The sequence below is a fragment of the Natrix helvetica genome, assembly GCF_964273705.1.
Source record: "Natrix helvetica genome assembly, chromosome: 1".
Lineage (NCBI taxonomy): Eukaryota > Metazoa > Chordata > Lepidosauria > Squamata > Natricidae > Natrix > Natrix helvetica.
In genome coordinates, this window is record NC_138548.1 from 8,168,025 (window position 1) to 8,190,346 (window position 22,322).

The 22,322-nt window shown below is 46.8% G+C and overlaps 1 protein-coding gene across 1 annotated transcript in view; it reads left to right on the top strand.

The window, feature by feature from the left end:
• Window positions 1-21,988, top strand: part of KDM4B (lysine demethylase 4B) — a 250,925-nt gene extending 228,937 nt beyond the window's left edge. Inside the window, exons 16-23 of the mRNA XM_081941246.1 lie at window positions 1,073-1,149; window positions 1,383-1,438; window positions 2,648-2,756; window positions 16,403-16,588; window positions 17,235-17,399; window positions 18,226-18,345; window positions 19,264-19,356; window positions 20,516-21,988. Of these exons, the coding sequence (XP_081797372.1) occupies window positions 1,073-1,149; window positions 1,383-1,438; window positions 2,648-2,756; window positions 16,403-16,588; window positions 17,235-17,399; window positions 18,226-18,345; window positions 19,264-19,356; window positions 20,516-20,674 (965 nt within the window). The 3' untranslated portion in view covers window positions 20,675-21,988. The remainder of the gene's footprint in view (window positions 1-1,072; window positions 1,150-1,382; window positions 1,439-2,647; window positions 2,757-16,402; window positions 16,589-17,234; window positions 17,400-18,225; window positions 18,346-19,263; window positions 19,357-20,515) is intronic.
• The last annotated feature ends 334 nt before the right edge of the window (window positions 21,989-22,322 follow it).

The following is a 22,322-nucleotide window of genomic DNA, read 5'->3' on the forward strand; positions in this document are numbered from 1 at the left end:
AGACAGTTATTAAGTGAGTTTTGCCACATCTTACAACCTTTTTTGCCACTGTTATTCAGTGACTCACTGCAGTTGTTAAGTTAGTCACACGGTTGTTAAGTGAATCCAGCTTTGCTTGTCAGAGGGTCGCAAAAGGGGATCACATGTCCCCGGGACACTGCAACCGTCATAAATATGAGTCAGCTGCCAAGCGCCTGAATTTTGACCATGTGACCACAGGGATGATTCAATGGTCGTTAAGTATGAAAAAAATGGCCATAAGTCACTTTATTTGGTGGTGCCTGTGTAACTCCGAATGGCCCCTAAATGACGCTGTTGTAATTTGAGGACTACCTGTAATCCCCATAGCTGCCTCTTAAATCAAATCATTCAGCCTTCCCTTTTCTTTGGGATTCTTTAAACATTTTTCGCAAATATTTTTTGTCGCTTCTATCTTCCCAAAGAAAACATTCAGAAATGGGACTGCTGAGGACTGCTTTCCCTGGGCGATTGGACAGAAAAAAGTGTTTTATCTATTAAATGTACATACTACCCATCTCTCTATTAAGTGATTCCAGACCAGGGGTGGGATTCAGCCGCGGTTTGAGCGATCCAGTAGCTCCGACCATCAGCTGGGGAACGAACCGGTTCGCGCTGATGATCAGGTGCCCCTCCACCACCACCACCCGCCTATATCCTCTCAGGTGATGCGCGTGGCAAAGTTGCACCTCAGCTGTTTTTCCTACTCCCCAGAAGTAGGTGAGCGGGGGGCGAAGCAGGCACTCACGGAACCGGTGGGTAAACTGGCAGATTCCCACCGCTGATCTGGATAACAAAACAGCAATTAAAAAATTAATCCTCGCTTAAGCCTCCCGTGAGATGGGCTGTTTGTATATTTGCTCTTTGTGTTTGTGGCACCTGCTTTTGATGAGGGAAAACGACAAAAGAACATTCATCTTTTCTTGAGTTTGATTTAAGTGCCTTGTGAAAGAGCTCAGCACAAATTATTTTTACTGATTGGCCCGTTTCTTTTCTTCCAGTTTATTCCCCCCCCCCCCCCTCAGTTTGATACTTTATTTTTTTATTATTACAGGTTGTTACGGGATACGCCCGGACCTTGTGAATGAAGGCTGGACCTGTTCCCGTTGCTCAGCAAACTCACTGCTAGCGGTAGGTGAAACCTCTTTCTTGGTAGCCAAAAAAATAAAAATAAAAAAAGGCTACGTGGAGGGTTGGATCCCAGCATAATAATGCTAGCTTTCTTTGTGCCTCACGTCCAGGGTGCTGGATGCAATTCTTCTTTCCTTTCCCTTCTCCTGCCCCTCTGTCCTGTAATTCCCCAAATATTGTGGTGGGAGATCTCCCCCCCCCTTTTAAATGCAATTTCCATGTTGCTTCCCCAGGATTGCTGTCTCTGTAATCTCAGGGGAGGAGCCCTTCAAAGAACTACAGATGGAAGGTAAATCAGCTATAAAGCGTTGTCTTTCTTTTAGCAATAGCCCTTAGACTTATATACTGCTTTACAGCCCTCTCTGAGCGTTTTACAAATGTCAGCCTTTCACCCCCAATAATCTGGGTCCACATTTTATCAACCTCAAAAGGATGGAAGGCTGAGTCCACCATGAGCCGGTTAGGATCGAACTGCTGGCAATGGGCAGAGTCAGCCTGTAATACCACATTTTAACCACGGTGCCATCTTGGAGAGAGAGAGAGAGAGAGAGATTGTAGATAGAAGAGAGAGAGAGTGTGTGTAGATAGAAGAGAGAAAGAAAGAGAGGGAGAGATTATAGATAGATAGAAGAAAGAAAGAGAGATTGTAGATAGACAGAAGAAAGAGAGAGATTGTAGATAGACAAGAAAGAAAGAGTGAGAGAGAGATTGTAGATAGACAGAAGTGAGAAAGAAAGAGACTATAGATAGAAGAGAGAAAGAAAGAGAGAGAGATTGTATACGGAAGAGAGAGAGAAAGAGAGAGATTGTAGATAGAAGAGAGAGAGAAAGAGAGAGATATTGCAGATAGAAGAGAGAAAGAGAGATTGTAGATAGAAGAGAGAAAGAAAGAGAGAGATTGTAGATAGAAGAGAGAAAGAAGAGAGAGAGAGAGATTGTAGATAGACAGGAGAGAGAGAGAGAGAGATTTGAAGAGAAAGTGAGAGAAAGAAAGAAAGAAATGATAGCACTAGTACGTAGACTTATATACCGCTTCACAGTGCTTCCCAGGAAGAAGTGTTACATTTTTAAAAAAAATTAAAGCAACCAACAACATATGTACAGAGTGAAGAAACTTTGCTGAGCTAAGGAAGGAAGGAGGGAGGGAGGGAGAGAGAAAGAGAGAGAGAAATCAAACAGAAAAAGGAAGAAAAACGTCTCAGCAGGGACGGACTGGGAAGGAGAAATCAAACGGATGAAGTTTTAACGCGCAATTAAATTAAAAATACAAACACCGAGAGAAGGAAAGTCCTGTGTTCTACTTGGTGGCTGTAGAAGCAATCTCTACAAGAACAATTCAGTCCCGGGTTGGAATGACAGTGTTGCGATGCGTTTGAAAACTTCTACCCCTCTCTTGTTGATAACCTGATCTATTTTGGATGACTCTTTATGATATCCGGGGGGGGGGGGGGGAATATAAATATTTCAATGTTCTTTCTCCATCTTGGATGTGTCGTAGGTGGGTGCATGTCATCTGCGCCATCGCTGTCCCCGAAGCCCGTTTTGTCAACATCCTCGAGCGCCACCCTGTCGACATCACTGCCATCCTCGAGCAACGGTGGAAACTGGTAAGAACACCCCCACCCCCCTCCACCCGAGTCCAGTCTCGAACAAAGGTGGGAATCTGGGAAGTCTTTGGGAAGGGAAACGGAGCTTCACAGGTTAGTGTCCTTGACCGGAAGCCGTAGAAGAGAATGTGGGTCGCTCAGGGTTGAAGTGTGAGCTCCCTGGTGCTCTTGGAGACGTTTCATGACCCAACCAGGTAACATCATCTGTGCTAGAAGGAGAAGGGTTTGTAGAATGGTGGTGGTGGAGGAGGGGGAGGAGGAGGAGGAGGAGAACTGTGGGGTCCTGGGTGTTCTCTGAGCTTGGTTCTTCCCTTGCAGACATTTCAGTACCCAACTAGGTAACATCATCAGTGCTGGGGGGGAGGGGGAGAAGGAGGAAGAGGATGATATCTGTGGGGTCCTTGGTGCTCTGTGAGTTTAGTGGTTTTCTTGGAGACATTTCAGTACCCAACTAGGTAACATCATTGGCGCCAGAAGGAAGGGGGAAAGGGGAGAAGGAGGAAGAGGACATCTGTGGGGGTCCCTCCTGCTCTTTTGAGCTTGGTTGTTTTCTTGCAGACTTTTCATGACCCAGCCAGGTAACATCATCAGTGCTAGAAGGAGGGGGGTTTGCAGAGTGGTGATGGTGGTGGTGGTGGTGGAGGAGGAGGAGGAGGAGGAGGAGGAGGAGGAGGAGAAAAAAAAGGACTGTGAGGCCCTTGATGCTCTCTGAGCTTGGTTCTTTTCTTGTAGCCATCTCATTACCCAACTAGGTAACATCATCAGTGCTGGAAAGGGAGCAGGGCTTGCTCTCTGTTTATGTCCGAGGGGTTTGCCCGGGGATGTTGCTGGGAACATTGTTTTCTTCCTGGGGCTTCCCTGATTAGCCTGTAGCTCTTCATCTGAATTGGTGGTTTCTTGGCTGGAAGATTAGAGACCTTCTCCGATGCTTTTGGAGAGCCTCCCCCCTTGGGCAAGTGGGGTTGGGACCCCGTTGGTGGAGGGGAAATGCATTCATTACTCAGGCTGGAGCAAAAGCAACACACTGATACACACGGGGTAAATTGTGCGGCGCAAGCTCCTTTAGGGATAACCTGACATTTCCAGCCCACCGTCCTCTTCATTAGCCAGGCTTGTAACCGCAAATTAAAAAACCCTTTTTTTTTTACACAGGGCTGCCTTGTCCTGCTTAATGGGCCTCCCGAGAGAAACCCACAAAGTCCTCGGGCAAACGCCGCTTGCACCCTCTCGGTCTCTCTGCATGGCCGCTTCGTGAGTCGGCGGAGTCCATAGAGGCAAGCGTGCATTGAGGCTGAGGCAGGGAGTGTCGTCTTAGTGGTGTTGGGAGAAACGTCCTTCTGGGTTCAGCTCCAAGTGGGGGGAAAAGACACTGGAAACACGGAGGCTGCATGGAAAGATGGTTTCATGGTGGACAGGGTCACGTGGCTTGAGCTCCTGAGCGGAAAAGCGGGATCAATGCCTTAATCCCATCACCCTGGAGTTGAAGGGGGGAAGATCTTTGTTATGTAGAATAGACTGACTCAGGCCTTCTAATGGCCCATTGACAAAGGTGGGGGCTATTAAGAGTGTTTCCTACCTAAAAACATGTTTCTCCATTTCTGATCCAGGGAAATGTAACATTCTGCCTTTTCAATATTTCCCAGGATATTTCATTTTTCTAGGAGAGGGATGGGTTTTAAGTTCCTACAGTGGGCCAACCATACTCTGGAGCTGCGCCCACAGAGATGCTGTGAAGCCATGCCACCTCATTGAAGCGTTGGCTGGCTTGAGGGCCAGCAGCCCACCTGGGCAGAGAGAAGCTTGTGGTCTAAGTTTGCTTGGGCTTCCTTGGGGAGAGGGAGGGGAGGGGAGCCCAGCAGTTGGCTGGTAGAACACGAGAGACCTCAATTGTTGTTAGTTGTGAAGTCGTGTCCGACCCATCGCTACCCCATGGACCACGTTCCTCCAGGCCTTCCTGTCCTCTACCATATATATATATATTTCATTTGCTTGCCCTGTCAGCGTTGGTGGAAGTGGGCTTGATGCTTTCTTGATAAGGCTGTTAGGCCATCGGTATAGAGACAGAGAGTCAACCCCACTCCCCTCTGGCACTGGTGATGTTACCTAGTTGGGTCATGAAGCTTCTGCAAGAAAACCATCAAGCTCAGAGAGCACCAGGGACCCTCCTCCTCCCCACAAACCCCTTTCCCTTCTAGCACTGATGATGTTGCCTAGTGTGGTAATGAAACATCTGCAAGAAAACAACCAATCTCAGAGAGCACCAAGGACCCCACAGTTGTCCTCCTTCTCCTCCACCTTCTCCCCACAAACCCCCACTCCCTTCTAACACTGATGACATTACCTAGTTGGGCAATGAAATGTCTGCACGAAAAGAACCAAGCTCACAGAGCACCAAGGACCCCACAATCCAATCCTCGGCTACACATTTTCTCTTCTCTTGCCGCTTGCTTTGTCTCTCCGTTTCGGTGCTCTTCTCTAGAGACCTTGAGCTCCCCTTCAGAAACCCCACCAAAGTCTTCTGGCCCTGCTCTCCCGCAGTCCCTTTAGTTTCCTTCTTGCCGTCGTGTCGCCATGCCCTCATTTTAAGGGTTGACCCAAAAGGCCAAGCTGAGAAGCTGTGTTTGAGGGGTGCGGGATGCGTATTGGGGAGGGGAGAGGGAGCTGCAGGCTGAAATCGGGATGCTCCCATTTCGGAGCCAAGGGGAATTCAGGTAAGTGGGTTGCCAAATCCGAAGTGAAGGAAATAGACCAGGTTTGAATTAGTCTCTTGGCGGGAGGGTGGAGTAAACAAACATCCTGCAGCAGACAAACTGTGGTGCAGTGACCTGATTAGAGAGCAAAACACAAAACGGCCTCCGCTCAGTTCTTCTTGACAGAAGAAACTTCCGTCAAGAAGAGCAACAAAAATGATTAGGGGCCTAGAAGCTAAAACATACAAAGAACGATTGTAGGAACTGGGTTTGTCTGGTCTAGTGAAAAGGAGGACTAGGGGTGATATCTTTTTTTATATATAAAATAGTTTTTATTAAACATTTTTAACCTTTAAAAACAGAAAAAAACAAGACAAACATAGCAATATATATAGTTTTACTACCTTCTGTATCAGCATACATGCTTAGCTTCTGTAGTTCTCCATTCTCCATTGCCGTCCTATCTGTTTTAACATGTGTAACAGTCTAATAACAGTTGTACTGACAATTGTAATAATATCAATTGTTCATATCACCATTAAATTTACATTATGGTCAATAATTTAAGTTTGATAGTAATTCCATTTCCTGTTTTGGCTTCTGTTTTCTAGCCACTTATAAATTCTATTCCATGTTTTATAATAATCCGATTTTTCTCTTTCTTTGGACTCCATGGTTAGGGGTGATATCATAGCAGCGTTCCAATATCTCAGGGGATGCCACAAAGGAGAGGGAGTCAAGCTATTCTCAGGACAAGGCAGGACAAGAAGCAATGGGTGGAAACTAAGCAAGAAGAGAAGCAAGGTAGAACTAAGGAGAATTTTGCCTGAAACTTAGAACAATTAATCAATGGAACTACCTGCCTCCAGAAGTTGTGGGTGCTCCAACAGTTAAGAAGAGATTGGACAAGCATTTGAGCAGGGGGTTTGACTAGAAGACCTCCAAGGTCTCTTCCCACTCTGTTATTCTGTTCTTCTCAGTGATGTGCGGTGAGGTTTATGGCTGGTGAGGCACTGACACAGTGGTGGGTTTCAAATATTTTTTAGACTTGTGGACTTCAACTCCCAGAATTCCACAGCCAGGCATGCTCCGTTCCGATTTAAAATGACAGCATTTGTTTTTCTCCTTTGCGAAATAAGTTTCCTTTTTTCATTTTCTTTTTCTTCTCCCTTCCCCTCCTTCCTCCCTCTCTCCCTTCCTCCCCCTCTCTTACACACACACACACACACAGAAGTTGGATTGGACTATCTCTCCTACCCTCTTCCCTCTCTCACTCACTCTCAAACAAACAAACACACACACACACACACACACAAAAGTTGGATTTGTATATCTTTTCCAGTGGCTTGAAAGCAGCTCCTCTGCCATCCCCCCCCCCCCCCAATTCCCCTGCTGCCTTCCCCAAACACCTCCACCATTGCAAATGCAGCCTGCTGTCTGGGTGGGAAATGCCTGGAACGCAATAAAGCCCATCCACTCACCTCCTGCTGGCAGGCTGGGGTGAGAGGAGAGGCAGAGAAGCCGCAGGGGAGCCGATCCGAGCCTTCCAAAAGAAAGAGGCTGGGGGAAAGTGTGTGTGCTACAGCATGGCTCTTTGCCTGGCTTCCGTGGATGACTCTGCTTAACTGTTTAAAAAAGCCTCTAAAAAAGCGCCCTCCACTACGAGGCAGGAGAACTGCGTGCCTCACCTACATCAAGGATTTTTAGGCTTTTAACCCTTGCTTAACTCTGCTCGAGTGATCATAAAACGCCTAAAGTCAGACGAGTTGAGGCATGCAGTTCTCCTGCCTCATAATAGAGGGTGCTTTTTAGAGGCTTTTTTAAACAGTTAAGCAGAGTCATCCACGGTGAGGCAGCAACTAGCTCAGCTTTTTCCTTTTACATTTTTTTTCTTTTCATGATGAGAGCGGTGAGGCTGTGCCTCCCCTGACTGCACACCAATGGTTCTTCTTCTTAAAAACCTTCTGTGATGGAGCACCCGCAACTTCTGGAGGGAAGTGACAATGCAAATTCTCAACCCTCCAGGTCATGGTTGTCCCAAAAGTGCTTTTTGAAGAGGCAGTTGGACTTTCTGGAGAGGGAGGGTTTGAAGATCTTTCGCTTCTCATCCAAGAAGCTTCCTCAGCTCTGGGACTTCTAGTGGGAAGTTGTTCCACCAACTAGCAGTCTTCCAATATTTGAAGGGCTTCCACCAAGAAGAGGGGATCAATCTATTCTCCAAAGCCCCTGAGGGCAGGACAAGAAGCAACAGATGGAAACTAATCAAGGAGAGAAGCAACCTAGAACTAAGGAGAAATTTCCTGACTGTTAGAAAATTGATCAGTGGAACTACCTGCCTCCAGAAGTTGCGAGTGCTCTAACGGTAGAGGTTGTTAAGAAGAGATTGGACAGTCATTTTATCAGAAATAGTACAGATACTCCTCAATGTACGACCACAATGGAGCCCCAAATTAATGTTGCTAAGCAAGAAATTTGTTAAGTGAGCTTTGCCCCATTTTACGACTTTTCTTGTCACATTTGTTAAGTGAATCACTGCAATTGTTAAATTAGTAAGACGGTTGTGAAGTGAATCTCCCCATGGACATTGCTTGTCAGAAGATTGTCGGGACACTGGAACCGTCACAGATTTGAACCAGTTGTCAACTTGCAGGCAGCTGGTCATTTGCATCCTTTGAGGGAGTCGTCGAGGCCACTTGGAGTTGAATCTGTGTCCTCAGGGTGACCTGTGTGGTGCAAATGGGTGGGGAGCCTTCTTGGCTACAGGGACACAGGGCAGAAAACATCCTGCAATCAAGAAGGATCCAGAGCCATTTCCACCACTAAGGTGACCCTGAGGGTACAGATCAGAGGTGGGTTCCTACCGGTTTGGCCCGGTTCGGCCGAATGGCAGTGGTATGGTGGCTGAGGTCGCTGGAACCAGCAGCGACTCAGGCCTGCCGCGCCCCTGAACCGGTTCCCTTGTCACCGCCATCGGTGCCGCCATCTTGTTTTTGAACAATTTTAATTAAACTCGTGTAGTACGAGCGAATCGGCAGTAAAACCAGCCAGAACTCAGCCCTGATACAGATTAGACTTCAAGCGGCCTCAGCGACTCTCTAAAAAGGATGCAAATGACCAGCTGTCTACAAGGAGCATAAATCATCCTCTTGCTGTCAGTGCTGACAAAGCTTCTTGGAGGAGAAGCAAAACCTCGTCAAAGAAAAAAACAAAGTGCAGTTGCCCCTTGAAAAAAGACCCTTTGGGAATTTGGCAGGATGCAGGATTAAAGAGAGAAAAAGCAAATACAGATAGTCCTTGATTTACAACCAGTCACTGAGTGAGTTACAACAGACTTTCCTTGGGGCTACTTAAGACCTGGATTCCAAGTTGTGACAGATTCCCCCTTCTTCCCACAATCACACATGCAAAGTTTGGGCTCTTGGCAACATGACCGTGTTTTGCAAGAGTTGCCCCAAAACTCCAAAACCCTCACTTCCCATTTTTGGCCATGTCACGCCCGTAATTTTATTGGTTCACTTAACAAATGCGGTATTTGCTTTAACAACGGCGGTGATTTGCTCAGTGACCGCTGGAGAAAACTTTGTAAAATCGGGTCAATCCCTTGACTGACCCCTAATGGGCAAGGTCCATTATGGTCCATAAGTCGAGGACTACCTGTAACAGAGTCACCTCGCCCTCTTTCACGCATCCTGTTACCAAGCCGAGACTGTCGTCTCATGGGCCTCCTATATCTCCTGCTTACTTGTCCACCGTGATACGTTGCGGTCCACCACTGGCCTGCGGAGCTGGCAGCAGTCGGACAGTGGGGAGGTTGGGGAGGAACATGGGCCAGTCCTTGAGTCTGGGGAAGGCTCTGATGAGGGCTCTGTGTCGGAGGCAGAGAGGGGTCTAGGGCCATCTGGTAGCTATGTGCTGCCTCCGGAGCTTCCAGAGTCAGACATCAGTGAGGCAGAGGAACAAGGGGAGCTTGTTCCCAGTGCGCATGCGCATGCGCAGAACTGCCAGGAGGCAAGAACAGTTAAGACAAAAGGGACAACTCGGGAGTAAGGCTTGGCGGTGATTGGCCCCTCCCGTAGGACATAAAAGGAGGAGCAAAGGCATGTGAGCCTTTGCAGGAGGCAACTTTGTTCGTGCTGGTCGGTTTAAATTCTGAAGCTCTGTTTTGACTCTGTGCTCTGTGTGCCCTTGCAAGCTAATTGCCAGTGAGGTCTTTGGCAGCATTTCAAGGGAGATAACAGTGGGTGCTTATCTCACCTTAACCCAAAAGACCCTGGCAGACTCTTTACAAACTATTTGGGACTCATTAGGGGCTGTGAATGAACATAATTCACAGCCTTTGAAATAAAAAGAGGGTTTGAGGGACTAAGCGTGTGCCTTTTACTGTCTCAGGAAGCCTAGGTCAGAACATGACCCTTCCCCGCCTTCCGTCTCCTCCTCTTCCTCTCAGCCCACCCCTGCAGCCCGTTCAGACCTTTTAAAATCTCCCCTCCCCCCACTTAAGTCTTGGCTGCAACCCTCCCCCTCCCTCCCCAGCCCTCCCTCCCCAGCTCTAAAATGGAGCCATCCAGGGAGTGGAGGAGACGTCTCACTTTGTCACCGCATAATTCCCCGGCCTTGCTCTGGTGCACCGCCTCATTTAGAAAGCGCATTGTTTGTGTGGCTCCTGATGGGCCTTTTGCAGAGCTTGCCTGTAAATTATGGCGTAGCATTTCAGAATAATTAGTTGTCATCCCCTCCGTTGCGTGTGTGAGTTGTAGCACTCATCCGGGGCTTAGACTCCTCTTACTCGGAGCTGCTGCGAAGAGGGTGGTTGGAGTCCCTTTAACCGTGCACTTTGCTCTCTTCTTCCTCCGTTTCAAGGTTTGTTTGTTGTATTTCCGCTACAAAACAGATAGTCCCTGACTTAAAACCAGAAGGAAGCCGGAAATTTCTGCTGCAGAGAGAGAGAGGGAGAGGGAGAGAGAGAGAGAGAGAGAGAGAGAGAGAGATGTGAAGTGAGTTTCGCCCTCATTTTACGACCTTCCTTGCCAAGTGGTTAACCGAATCCCTGCAGTTGTTCCGTTAGCAACACGCCTGCTAAGGGAATCTGCCTCCCCCGTTGACTTTGCTTGTAGGAAAGTTGCAAAACGGGATCACGTGACAGCCCCCCTCAGGACACAGCGACCGTCTTAAATGTGAGTCGTTTGACGAGCATCTGGATGTTGACCACTGCAACGGTCGTAACTGTGAAAAACGGTCATCAGCTATGTTCCCTCTAAGGTGTGCGGCTGCGCGGCCGCGCACATGGCAAGTAAATACCGCGCAGCAGTTTCTCACTGCCGCGCAGTGTCATTTGCCAGACACGGACTGCAGTCTGTGTACTCTGCAGAACAGCCGCGGAATCGCGAATGAAACCCCCTCCAGCTAAACAGGAGTCTTGACAACATTTTTTAAAAAGTTTGGGTGGAATTGGTGCAGTTTATTATGCGGTTGCATGTGGGTGGCACCTCCTGATTCTCCGCGCTTCGGACCTGTCAACAAAGCTTTTCGCTTGCGTGCAAGCCGGCGCCCTAAACGGGGCTGGGTCCAGTCGTCTCTTCCCTGCCTTTCCTTCCCTTTTTATGTCCTGTCTCGGACGTGCGGGCGGGCATGCACATGCTGTGGACACGCCCGCTTAGACGCCGAGGTTGCTGGGTGCTTAGCTGCGTGCGTATCTCCCAACGTTAAAGGACGTCCCGGCTCCCCTCTCCCCCCCGCCGCCGCCTTAGTCGCTTTCTCGGCCTTTGTCCCACCCGGCAGCCCTATGGAGGTCGTGCTTCTGCCTGGCAGCTGCTTGCTGAGAAGCCCGTGGAGGAGCAGGCGAGGGGCACTGTGTCTCCCCCAGGACCGAAAAGCCCCCTTTCTGCCTCTGCCTTTGTCGACGGCTGCGCTGAAGCCCCTTAACTCCCGGACCCCCCTCCCCAATATCTGAACCTTCTGTGTGCTGGGAAGTTGCAGGGGGAGGATAGAGAAAGCTCAGCCCGTCTTCGCTCCCCAAACTACAGAGAGCAACACTCGGAGGAGGCCAAGTTTCCTCTGCCTTGGGGGAGATTTAAAAGAGGGCAGCAGTCCAGGTGCGGGGGGGGGGGGGAAACTTCCGTTTTGTTTGGGATGAGGTGGAGCCGGTTCTCCCCGTCCAGACGTCCTGCGTGCGTATCTCCTCCTGGTTTTTTTCCTCTTACGTGCCTCCTTGGTGCAGCAGGCTAATGCCGGCCAAAGGAGTGGGGCGGACGGCATGGCACAACTGGGTAAATTATAAACCACAGATTTTAATCCTATTTAATTTTTAATGGTATCAAATTTAGCTATAAAGTGGCCTTACCTACTTTTTTTCCCCTGGGCCTGCTAAATTCTGGCCTTGATTTCCTATTGTGCAATTTGTGTCATGGACTTAATCATTTTAAATTCTATTAAATGCCAGTACACATCCTTTCTGCCAAGAGATCAGAAAAAACAATGCTCTAATCTTCTGATAGTTAAATGATTTATAATATTGTTTAGATATATAATTTGGATTACATTTGAAAGCTCTGCATTGATTAAATACTATGGAATACAATCCTACAGCAGTTCTTCTTTCTTTTTTGGTTTTAGAAAAGGATAATTCCCTTTTTAGCCAGGCTTTTTGAATTAGTTTATGATGATGTTAACACTAGTTTTTAAGTAGATTTCAATTTTTAAAAAAAATCTGTTAGTTGCTTTGAATGCCTTGGAGATGAAAAGATGGGGTACAAAACTGAAATAATAAAAAATTAGTACATTAATTTTGAAAAATAAATGCAATCCTTGATTAATTTTATATCTTTATTCAAAATAGTTTTGGCAAGGGGGAGAGTTTCATGATAAATCATTTTATTACATTTATATTGCATTTATATATTATATTTATTACATTTATACTCCACATTATATATTTGTATTGTTATTTTAGTGTTTATTGTCAATTTTGATTGATATATTGATATATCTACTGATTTTAGTCATACTAAATAACAATTACTGCTATTATTTATCAGCATTGAATATTTACAGTTTTTAATAGTGACTTAGTCATATTTTAGAATAATAGGATTATCTTTTGATAGGATAATTGGCAAAATCTAATTCAGATGTGATGGGTTGCATTCCAAAGGAATGTGAGAGGACAGGTTGCCTGCAAAATGCCAGGACCCAGGCTGTTGGTGCCATGTCTCTCTCTAGCCAGTCTAACAATGTAAAAGTTTAGCAGAGAGGGTTTTTTTTTCAGTCTGACCAGAAAAGTATAGTGTTTGAGCGGCACATTTTCATGCCTGGCATTCATCAGGCTGAAACCTCACTCGCAATTGGCAGTTGACACTTGGAATGTTGCGCAAATATCCAGCAGACGTGACAACAGTTCAAACTGTTGCTCTCTTAGGTGCTCAGGCATGAAAATGTGCCGCTCAAACACTATACTTTTCCGCTCACACTGAAAAAAAATTAGAGGGAACATTGGTCATCGGTCCCTTTTTTTAGTACCGTTGTAACTTTGGTCCCGAAGTGACCTGTTGTAAGTCGAGGACTACCTGTATCCTGATTCGGAGTTTGGGGAGTGACTTTGAGATTCGAAAAGGAGCGGCTAGCCGAGAATTTGCTGCGTTGATTCACAGGAGAGGGTAGAGGTATAGACTTGAAGTTCTCCTTTAGGATTGAATGTGAGGCTGGCTTGGCTGACATGATTTGGAGCAGCAGTTGATTAAAAAGAGAAAAAAGAAACAGCTCAGCTATAAAAGATACACTGTGAAGGACGGAGCATCAACAGTTTATTTTTTATTGGTACCAACAAGGTCTTATTATTAAAAGGTCCATACTTGAATCCTGCAGTCATCAAGGCAAGAGAAGAACAGAGTTGGAAGGGACCTTGGAGGTCTTCTAGTCCAACCCACTGCTCGGGCAAGAATCCTGTACCATTTCAGACAAATGGTTGTCTGATCTCTTCTTAAAAACTTCCAGTGTTGGAGCATTCACAACTTCTGGAGGGAAGTTGTTCCACTGGCGAATTGTTCAAACTGTCAGGAAATTTCTTCTTAATTCTAGGTTGCTTCTCTCCTTGATTAGTTTCCATCTGTTGCTTCTTGTTCTGCCCTCGGGTGCTTTGGAGAATAGCTTGACTCCCACTTCTAGTAAACAATTTAAACTATTTTAAACTAATTTAAAAACTCCCTTCCTACTAACTAGTCCAGGGAGTCCCTGACTTGCAGTACTTCATTTAGTGACCACTCAAAGTTACTACTTGAAAAAAGTGACTTATGACCATTTTTCACACTTACAACCAATGCACCTTGAGGTCTTCTAGTCCAGCCCCCTGCTCATGCAGGAGACCCTCTACTACTCTAGACCAATAACAGAAGAACAGGGTTGGAAGGGACCTTGGAGGTCTTCTAGTCCAGCCCCCTTCTCAAGCAGGAGACCCTCTACTACTCTAGACCAATAACAGAAGAACAGAGTTGGAAGGGACCTTGGAGGTCTTCTAGTCCAGCTCAAGCAGGAGACCCTAGCCCATTCCAGACCAATCTCTTCTTAAAAGCCTCCAGTGATGGAGCACCCACAAGGAAAGCCATTCCACCGATTAATTGTTCTCCCTGCGAAGAAATATCTCCTTCCTCCTAGGTTGCTTCTCTCCTTGATTGCTTCTTCCATCCGTTGCGTCGTCTCCTGCAAATTCTAGGCATGATTTGAGCGACCCAACTCCAATCTCCGAAAGGGCAGCTTAGCAGCCTTTTTGTGTGCAGAGCTAATTCCCAGATCGAAACCAGAGTGAAAGAAAAGCCAACATGAGAACGGAGTAGATGAAAAGTGGGGAGACTTTGGAAGAAGTGCATGGAAGAGCAACCAAGATGATCAAAGGCCTAAAGCATGTCAAGAATATGTGCAGAAATTGGAGATGGCCAGTCTAGGGAAAAGAGTGACATGATAGCATCTTCCAATACCTCAAGGGTTGCCACCCAGAAGAGAGACTCAATCTGTTTCCCAAAGCATCAGAAGGCAAGACTAGAAACCATGGATGGAAGCCAGTCAAGGGGAGAAGCAACCTGGAATGAAGGAGAAGCTTCCTAACAGTGAGGACAATTAAGCAGTGGAACTTCCTGCCTCCAGAAGTTGTGGCTGCTGCTCCATCATTGGAGGTTTTCAAGAAGAGACCGGACAGCCATTTGTCTGAAATGGTAGAGATTAGAGCAGTGTTGGAGCGTGCGCAGGGAGAGCACGAAAAACCAGAGGAAAAGTTCCCCCGGTGCGCATGTGCATGCCAGGAAGCTGAGTTTCCAGTGTGCGCATGCGCGTCGGTCCCCTGGTCTTCCGGTTTATGGCAGGCATGCATGCACGAAAACCATTTGGATGGTGTGCATGCATGCGCCGGAAATCGGAAGCTCGGCTTCCTGGCATATGCACCAGGGAGCTACTCTTCCGGTTTCCAGCACTCCCGCATGCACAAAGACCAGCTGCACATGCAAACCTGTAAGAGCAACGGGCAATGGCTGGCATGCCCGGAGAGATGGCTCTACGTGCCACTTCTGGCCCCTGTGCCATAGGTTCTCCATCACGGGACTAGAGTCTCCTGCTTGAGCAAAGGGCTGGACTAGAAGACCTCCAGGTTCCCTTCTAGTTCTGATTCTACTCTACTCTACTCTACTATGTATAATGGTCACGTATGATCCAACTTGGCTCTGATTAGAGCATTTCTGATGCTTTTGACAACTTTAAGTTGTGCGGACTTCAACTCCTAGCTGGGGAGTTCTGGGATTTGAAGTCCACACGTCTTAAAGTTGCCAAGCTTCTGAAACATTGGATTACAGGTACCACACTCTTGTGTAGATAGTTGTATGAACCTCAGGGATCAATCGGACACCTGAGATAAGGTGAAAGCGGGACTTGTTTAACCCTTCCCAAATATTAGTCCCTTCCTTCCTTCCTTCCCTCCTTCCTTTCTTCCTCCCTCCCTCCTTCCTTCCTTCCTTTGCTTGTGGAAAGTCATTGGGGAAGTTTACAAATGACCGTCACATTACTTTCTCTCCCTGTGATGTCATAACCTTGAGCCAAGCACCCGATCATGATCACATGACCACAAGGATGTTACAACTGCTGTAACATCTTCAAAGCTTGGTCATATATCCATTTTTTGCAGGGCCACCATAACTTCAAACAAACAGATGTTGTTTGAGGACTACTTGTGACCCTGGAGAAACTGAGGCAGCAGCCAGAATTAGGAATGGGGACCGGGGGGGGGGGGGTAGAGGAGCTACCAGCCCAGACTTTGTGAGAAAGCCTACAAATCAGACGTGAGGTCCATGGTGCTCTCTGAGCTTGGTTATTCCCTTGCAGACGTCTCATTACCCAACTAGGTAACATCATCAGTGCTATGAAGGCCGATCAAGGAACCACCAGGAACACCCCCATCAAGACAAGACAGGGCAAGCCACTTGTACCTAAATAGAAAGCAAACCCCACACTCCCTCCTAGCACTGATGACCTTACCTATTTGGGTAAAGAAACGTCTGCAAGAAGACGACCAAGTTCAGAGAGCATCAAGGACCCCTCGTGTCAATCCTGAGCTGCAAATACTCTCTTTTTTCAATTGGACATGAGTGGGAGAGCCTCTGTCAACTTCCTGCCTTCTCAGGAGTAGTATTTAGAGTTGTGGCCATTGATAGCTTTCTCCTTTGGAAAATGGCTTGAAACGAGATGAGATGGATCCTTGGATGGATCAGGCTGAGATCTGGCTGAAATCCTCAATTCTCGTCCTGGAGTTTTGGAATTGCCTTGCCTCTGAACGAAGCTGTTTTGCTTTTCCCAGCCATTTGCTTTTTTCTGAACCTCTCATCCCTGGCGGAATCCGAACTCCTCAACTGCCAAAAGCTCTGCCGTAATGCCGGACCCTCCGCCGTGCGCCCCTAACGCAACAGCTCCCCTTTTTCTTTCCAGAAATGCGTCTACTGCCGTAAGCGGATGAAGAAAGTATCGGGGGCCTGCATCCAATGCTCCTCCGAGCACTGCTCCACGTCATTTCACGTCACCTGCGCCCACGCGGCAGGCGTGCCCATTGAGCCTGACGATTGGCCCTACGTGGTGTCCATCACCTGCTTGAAACATAAAGCAGCCAGCCACGTGGTAGGTCTCCTTCGGATCTGTCCCTCCCCTTCCTCTTCTCTTCCTGGTTCCCCCCACCTCCCCCAGCACTTTCGGACAGTGGCTTTATCAGAGTTTGTTGCCTAAATTCAAACCCAGAAAGCACACACAGATAACTGATTCGGCTAGATTCATTAGCTTCTTTATGTACATCAGAATAGATGAATCAATGTACAATACCAACAGGGGGTTCTTCCAAGTAAAGGCAAGGCAGGAGAGTTACAGGCAAACACAAGCAGCTAGCTTCATTTCAGCAGACAGACTGCTAGTTTACTTCTCAGAGCAGCAGACTGCTTTCTTCTCAAGTTTCGGTTTCAATTCTCTGCACAGGTTCAGATCTGTTTAAGCTCCCATTGGCTGACTGAGTTGCTATGCCTGTTCATTGGCAAACACAAGCAGCTAGTTTCATTTCAGCAGACAAGCCCAGACAGACTGCTAGTTTACTTCTCAGAACAGCAGACTGCTTTCTTCTCAAGTTTCAGTTTCAATTGTCTGCACAGGTTCAGATCTGTTTAAGCTCCCATTGGCTGACTGAGTTGCTGTGCCTGTTCATTGGCCGACCTTGTTCCCATGTCTCTCCCAGTCATGAATATTTTAACATGACGATGGTCTCTTTTGTCCTTTCTAGCTTCCCTTTTCCAGAGAGGTCTCCTTGAGCCAGACGGTAATTGCGAAGAACCGGAACGGCCTCTATTACCGGTGTAAAGTGATCGGGGTGACCACGCAAACCTTCTACGAGGTCAATTTTGAGGATGGCTCCTACAGTGATAACATTTATCCGGAAAACATTGTTGTAAGTAGCTTTGAGGGACAGGGAGAGTGTGAAACAACTCTGGATAGGAGAATCCTCTTACTCTGTTCTCTGAGCTTGCTTGTTTTCTTACAGTTTCATGACCCAGCTAGGTAACATCATCAGTGCTAGAAGGGAGTGGAGTTTGTGGAGAGGCGGAGGAGGGGGAGGAGAGGGAGGAGGAGAACGATGGGGTCCTTGGTGTTCTCCGTGCTTGGCTGTTTTTGTGCAGACATTACAGGACCCAACTAGGGAACATCATCATTCCTAGAAGGAAGTCGGGTTTGCGCTCTGTTTATATACTAGCAGCTGCTTGCTGTGTCAGTGTTGATGGGAGTGTGGTTGCTGGTTCCTTGATGAAGCTGTAGTTTACTCTTTGATTCTTTGTCTGAATTGGTCGTTTCTTGATTAGAGTATGGTTTTCTGCTTGATTGTTTGTCTAGTGTTAATCCCTGGTTATCTTGGTGTTTGCTCCTTTAACTTTAACTTTTATTTGATTTCTAAACCGCACCCTCTCCCAGAAGGGACTCGGGGCGGTGATTCCATATCCTGGAAAGGATATGTTCTAGTCTTTGTGTTTCCTTCTTAGTTTTTCTTATTGTCTCTTTTGAAAGGTGTGAAAATGTGGTTTACCTCTCTGTACTTGTTGATGGCCGATTTGTTTGAGTGCCAGGAATCCCCTATTGTTTTTGGACTTGGCTTTGTCCAGCATTCTCAGTTTCCCAATTGAAACTAGGGTGAAGTCTTCTCAGGTGAAGTTTGTCTGATCGATTCTGACATCCGATTGGACTCAAGGAGCTGCTAGTAAAGAAATCCTTTGGCCTTTCAGAGCAGAGACTGCCTTCAGATGGGGCCTCCTGCGGAGGGCGAGGTGGTCCAGCTGCACTTGACCAACGGCATCGCCTACCAAGCGAAGTTCATCGCTGCCCACGTCAGCCAGATCTTTCAGGTGAGAGCCAAGATGACTTTGCTTTTACGTTTTGACTTTACTTGTTCAATCCTGCCTGTGTTGGCTTTACAAATAATTCAAGGCAGGCGAAAATACGTAATATTCCTTCCTCCTCCTGTTTTCCCCACAACAACATCCCTGTGAGGTGGGCTGAGAGAGAGGGACTGGCGCAAAGTCACCCAGCCGGCTTTCATGGCTAAGGCGAGATTAGAACTCCCACCCAAGGAGTGGACCCGAGGCTAACCCTCCCATTTGGTTGTAATCCCCTCAACACTCAAACTATTTACTAAGTCTGCATTACTATTACTATTAGTCTTCTCATCATTCCTATCATCCATCTTCTCCCACTTATGACTGCAGGACTGTAACTTTGTTGCTTGTGTCCTTAAGATTTATATTGATATTGACTGTTTCCTGATTGCTTATTTGTACCCTTTGACTATCATTAAGTGTTGTATCTTATGACTCTGGACGAATGTATCTTGTCTTTTTATGTCCACTGAGAGCATCTGCACCAAAGACAAATTCCTTGTGTCTCCAATCGCATTTGGCCAATAAAAGAATTCTATTCTATTCTCTTTTCTTTTCTTTTCTTCTCTTCTCTTTTCTTCTCTTCTAATTCTATTCTATTCTATTCTATTCTACTCTAATCTATTCTAATTGTCTATTCTAATTCTACTCTATTCCCATTCTATTCTAATTCTATTCCTATTCTATTCTAATGTTCTATTTTATTCTACTCTATTTTAATTTTCTCTTCTCTTCTAATTCTATTCTATTCGAATGTTCTGTTCTATTCGAATGTTCTGTTCTATTCTAATTCTATTCTAATGGAAGAAAGTCAGGGACCTTAGATGGAAGCTGGGGATCCTAAACCTGAGGCCAAGTGTTTGACCCCCGCTCCGTTCCCTTCTGCAGGTAGAGTTTGAAGATGGCTCTCAGCTGATGGTCAAACGAGGAGAGATCTACACCCTTGACGAAGAACTTCCCAAGAGAGTCAGATCTCGCCTGGTAGGTATCTGGGACTCATCCGTGGGGAGATGCAGCTTGGAGCAGGGGTTGGGGAAGAGTTTTGTAAAATCGAGGTCAAAAGTGCGGTGGGATCCTGGGTGTCCTCTGAGCTTAGTCGTTTTCCTGCAGACATTTCATGAACCAACTAGGTAACATCATCAGCGCTGGAAGGGAGTGGGGTTACATACAAGTAGTCCTCGACTTACAACCACAGTTGAGCTCAAAATTTGTATTGCTCAGGGAGACAGTTGTTAAGCCAGTTTTACCTCATTTGAGGACCTTCCTTGCCACCGTTGCTAAGTGAATCACGGCAGTTGTTAAGCTAGTTACATGGTTGTTAAGTGAATCTGGCTTCCCCCTTGACTTGGCTGGTCAGAAGGTCGCAAAAAGGGGAATCACATGATCCCAGGACCCTGCAGCCGTCGTAAGTGTGAGCTAGTTGCCAACAGTGAATTTTGATCATGGGACCCCAGGGCTGCTCCAACAGGTGTAGGTGAAAAAAATGGCCAGGAGTCACTTTTTCCAATGATTTGGTACCTTTGAGCAGTCCCTATGGTAAGTGAACTGTTGTAAGTCGAGGACTAGGTGTATACACAAGGAGCTTGCCCTGTCGGGATTGGAGGGCAGGTTCCTCCTTGGTAGTTTCCTTAATTAGGCTGTTTTTTACTCTTTGGTTCAGGGGTGTCAAACTCAAGGCCCGGGGCCCGAATCCAGCCCACGGGGTGCTTAGATTTGTCTTGCAGAGCCGCCCATGGGGGCCTCTGCCAGTGAACATGGAGCTTGGGCGGGGGGGGGGGGGCAGCCCTCCCGAGCTCTGTTTTCGCTGGCAGAGGGTTGCAGGAGGCTGTCACAGCCGAAAATGGAGCTTGGGAGCCCATTTTTGCTGGCAGAGCATTTGGGTCCCCACAGGCACCCCCAACACAAGTGACATCGAGCGCCCCGAGATCAAACACAACCCTGATGCGGCCCTCAATGAAATCGAGTTTGACACCCCTACTTTGTCTAAAGTTGGTGGGTATATAAACAGAGAGCCAACCCACCCTCCCAGGGGCTTGGAAAGGCCAGCTTTTGCGTCCTTGTGTCTTCCCTCACGCCAATAAGATCTCCTTGTGGTCTCCGCTTTCTCCCTCATGCCTCTCTCGTTCCCGCCCTCCGGCAGTCCCTGAGCAGTGGAGCGCCTCAGGAAGAGACGATCTCAGGAGACGACTCGAAAGCAGCCAAGCGCCCACGGGTGGGCACCCCAAAGAGCTGTGAGGACGGCGGCCCCGGGCCCAACTATTTCGCCATCATGGAGACCCTCCTGCATGCTAAGTTCTAGCTGAGGACGCCGAGAGGAGCTTCACCAGGCCGATCAGCGCTTTAATTTTCAAGGAAAGGAAAGGGGGGTAAACAACCCCCCTCCCACTCACCCCTCGGAGAGTTAATTTAAGTGGAAAAACTGTGGCGAGAGAGACCCAGCCGTCGTGCAATAACTTGCAAATTTAAATTCTTTTCCTTCCATTTTGGGGTTTTCTCTTCTTTTTTTCTTCTTCTTCTTTTTTTTCCGTTTGTTTTTGGACTTTTGGGAAGCTTGACTTGCTCCTAGCCTACCTCTGTTCTTTCTGATGATTTTTTGGAGTGGACAAAACCTTTTTTCCCCCTCCTTCTGGGAAGTGGGGGGGGGAGTGGATTTTACGGGGTGGGGTGGGACGGGACGGAGAGAACCGTTTCTCCTCCGTACGAAACTCGGAAAGAAAGGAATACAGGCAAGCGAAGCGATTCTGTGACCGAACTTTCAATCTTTCATTTGTTTGTTTTCATTGGTTTCAAAAGCAAAAACAAAACAAAAGCCTCAAGAAATGGTTGGAATTTGCAATGGCAACTCCAGTTTTTAAATCTCAGCCATCACACTCTCATTCTCTCTCTTTCTTCCTCCCACTCCCTTTCTTTCTTTCTTTCTTTCTTTCCCTCTCTTTCTCTCTCTCTTTCTTTCCCTGACTCTTTCTTTTTCTCTTTCTCTCTTTTTTTCTCGCTCTCTCTCTTTCTCTTTCCCCACACAATACATTTCTCTCTCTCTTCCTCTCTCTCTCTCTCTCTCTTTCCTTTTTTGAAAAGGTGCTATTTCCCCGACTACTGAAGCAACCTTTTTTGAATTAGCAATTTTGCGTATGTATATATTATATATACATATATATATATAAGAAAATTGCCTTCGACATTTTCTATTAAAAAAGAGGAAAAAAGAAAAATTGTGGTTTTTTTTACAAAAGAATAAAATAAAATTGCAAGCAAAAACCAACAAAATGAAAGAGTGAAGGGTTTGCACAGATACTTTTCCCCCTTCCCTTGTATAAAACCCTCCTGGCCATCGGCCCTTTCCCGGTCCTGCATTCGAATCCAACCGCTTGAGGTTTATGGTGCCCCCACCCTTCCTCCTCTTCCTCTGAAAAAAGAAAAAGAAAAAAAATGTAACCTTTGCCATTTTGCAGAGAGGGAGGGAGCTCTTCTTATTTATTTTGTTTTGTTTCGGTGGGGCTGGGGGATAAAATATCTCTTTTACGGGGATGGGGATAAATAAACCCCGGACGACGGGGACGTTTCTGTTAAACAAAAGACACTTTGAAATGTTTTGTAATAAATGACACCATTGCAACTGTGCGTAGTAGGTGGGTTTTTAGTGCTGCAGCCTTTTATATACCAAGAGTGTTTTCTTTTCTCTCTTCCTGTCTTAATGCTGGCTGGGGGAATCCTGGGAGTTGAAGTCCACCCATCTTCGACTCACCGAATATAAATAACGGTGAGCTGAACAATGTAGGGTTTAAACCAGGGAAGTCCAACTTCGACTCCTTTTAAGACTTGTGGACTGAAGTCTTGAAGGCTGGTTGGGGAATTCTGGGAACTGAAGTCCACAAGTCTTAAAGGGGCCGAAGTTGGACTTCCCTGGTTCAGATCTAAAACCACCTCTGAAGCCTCCAAAGGATTTCTTT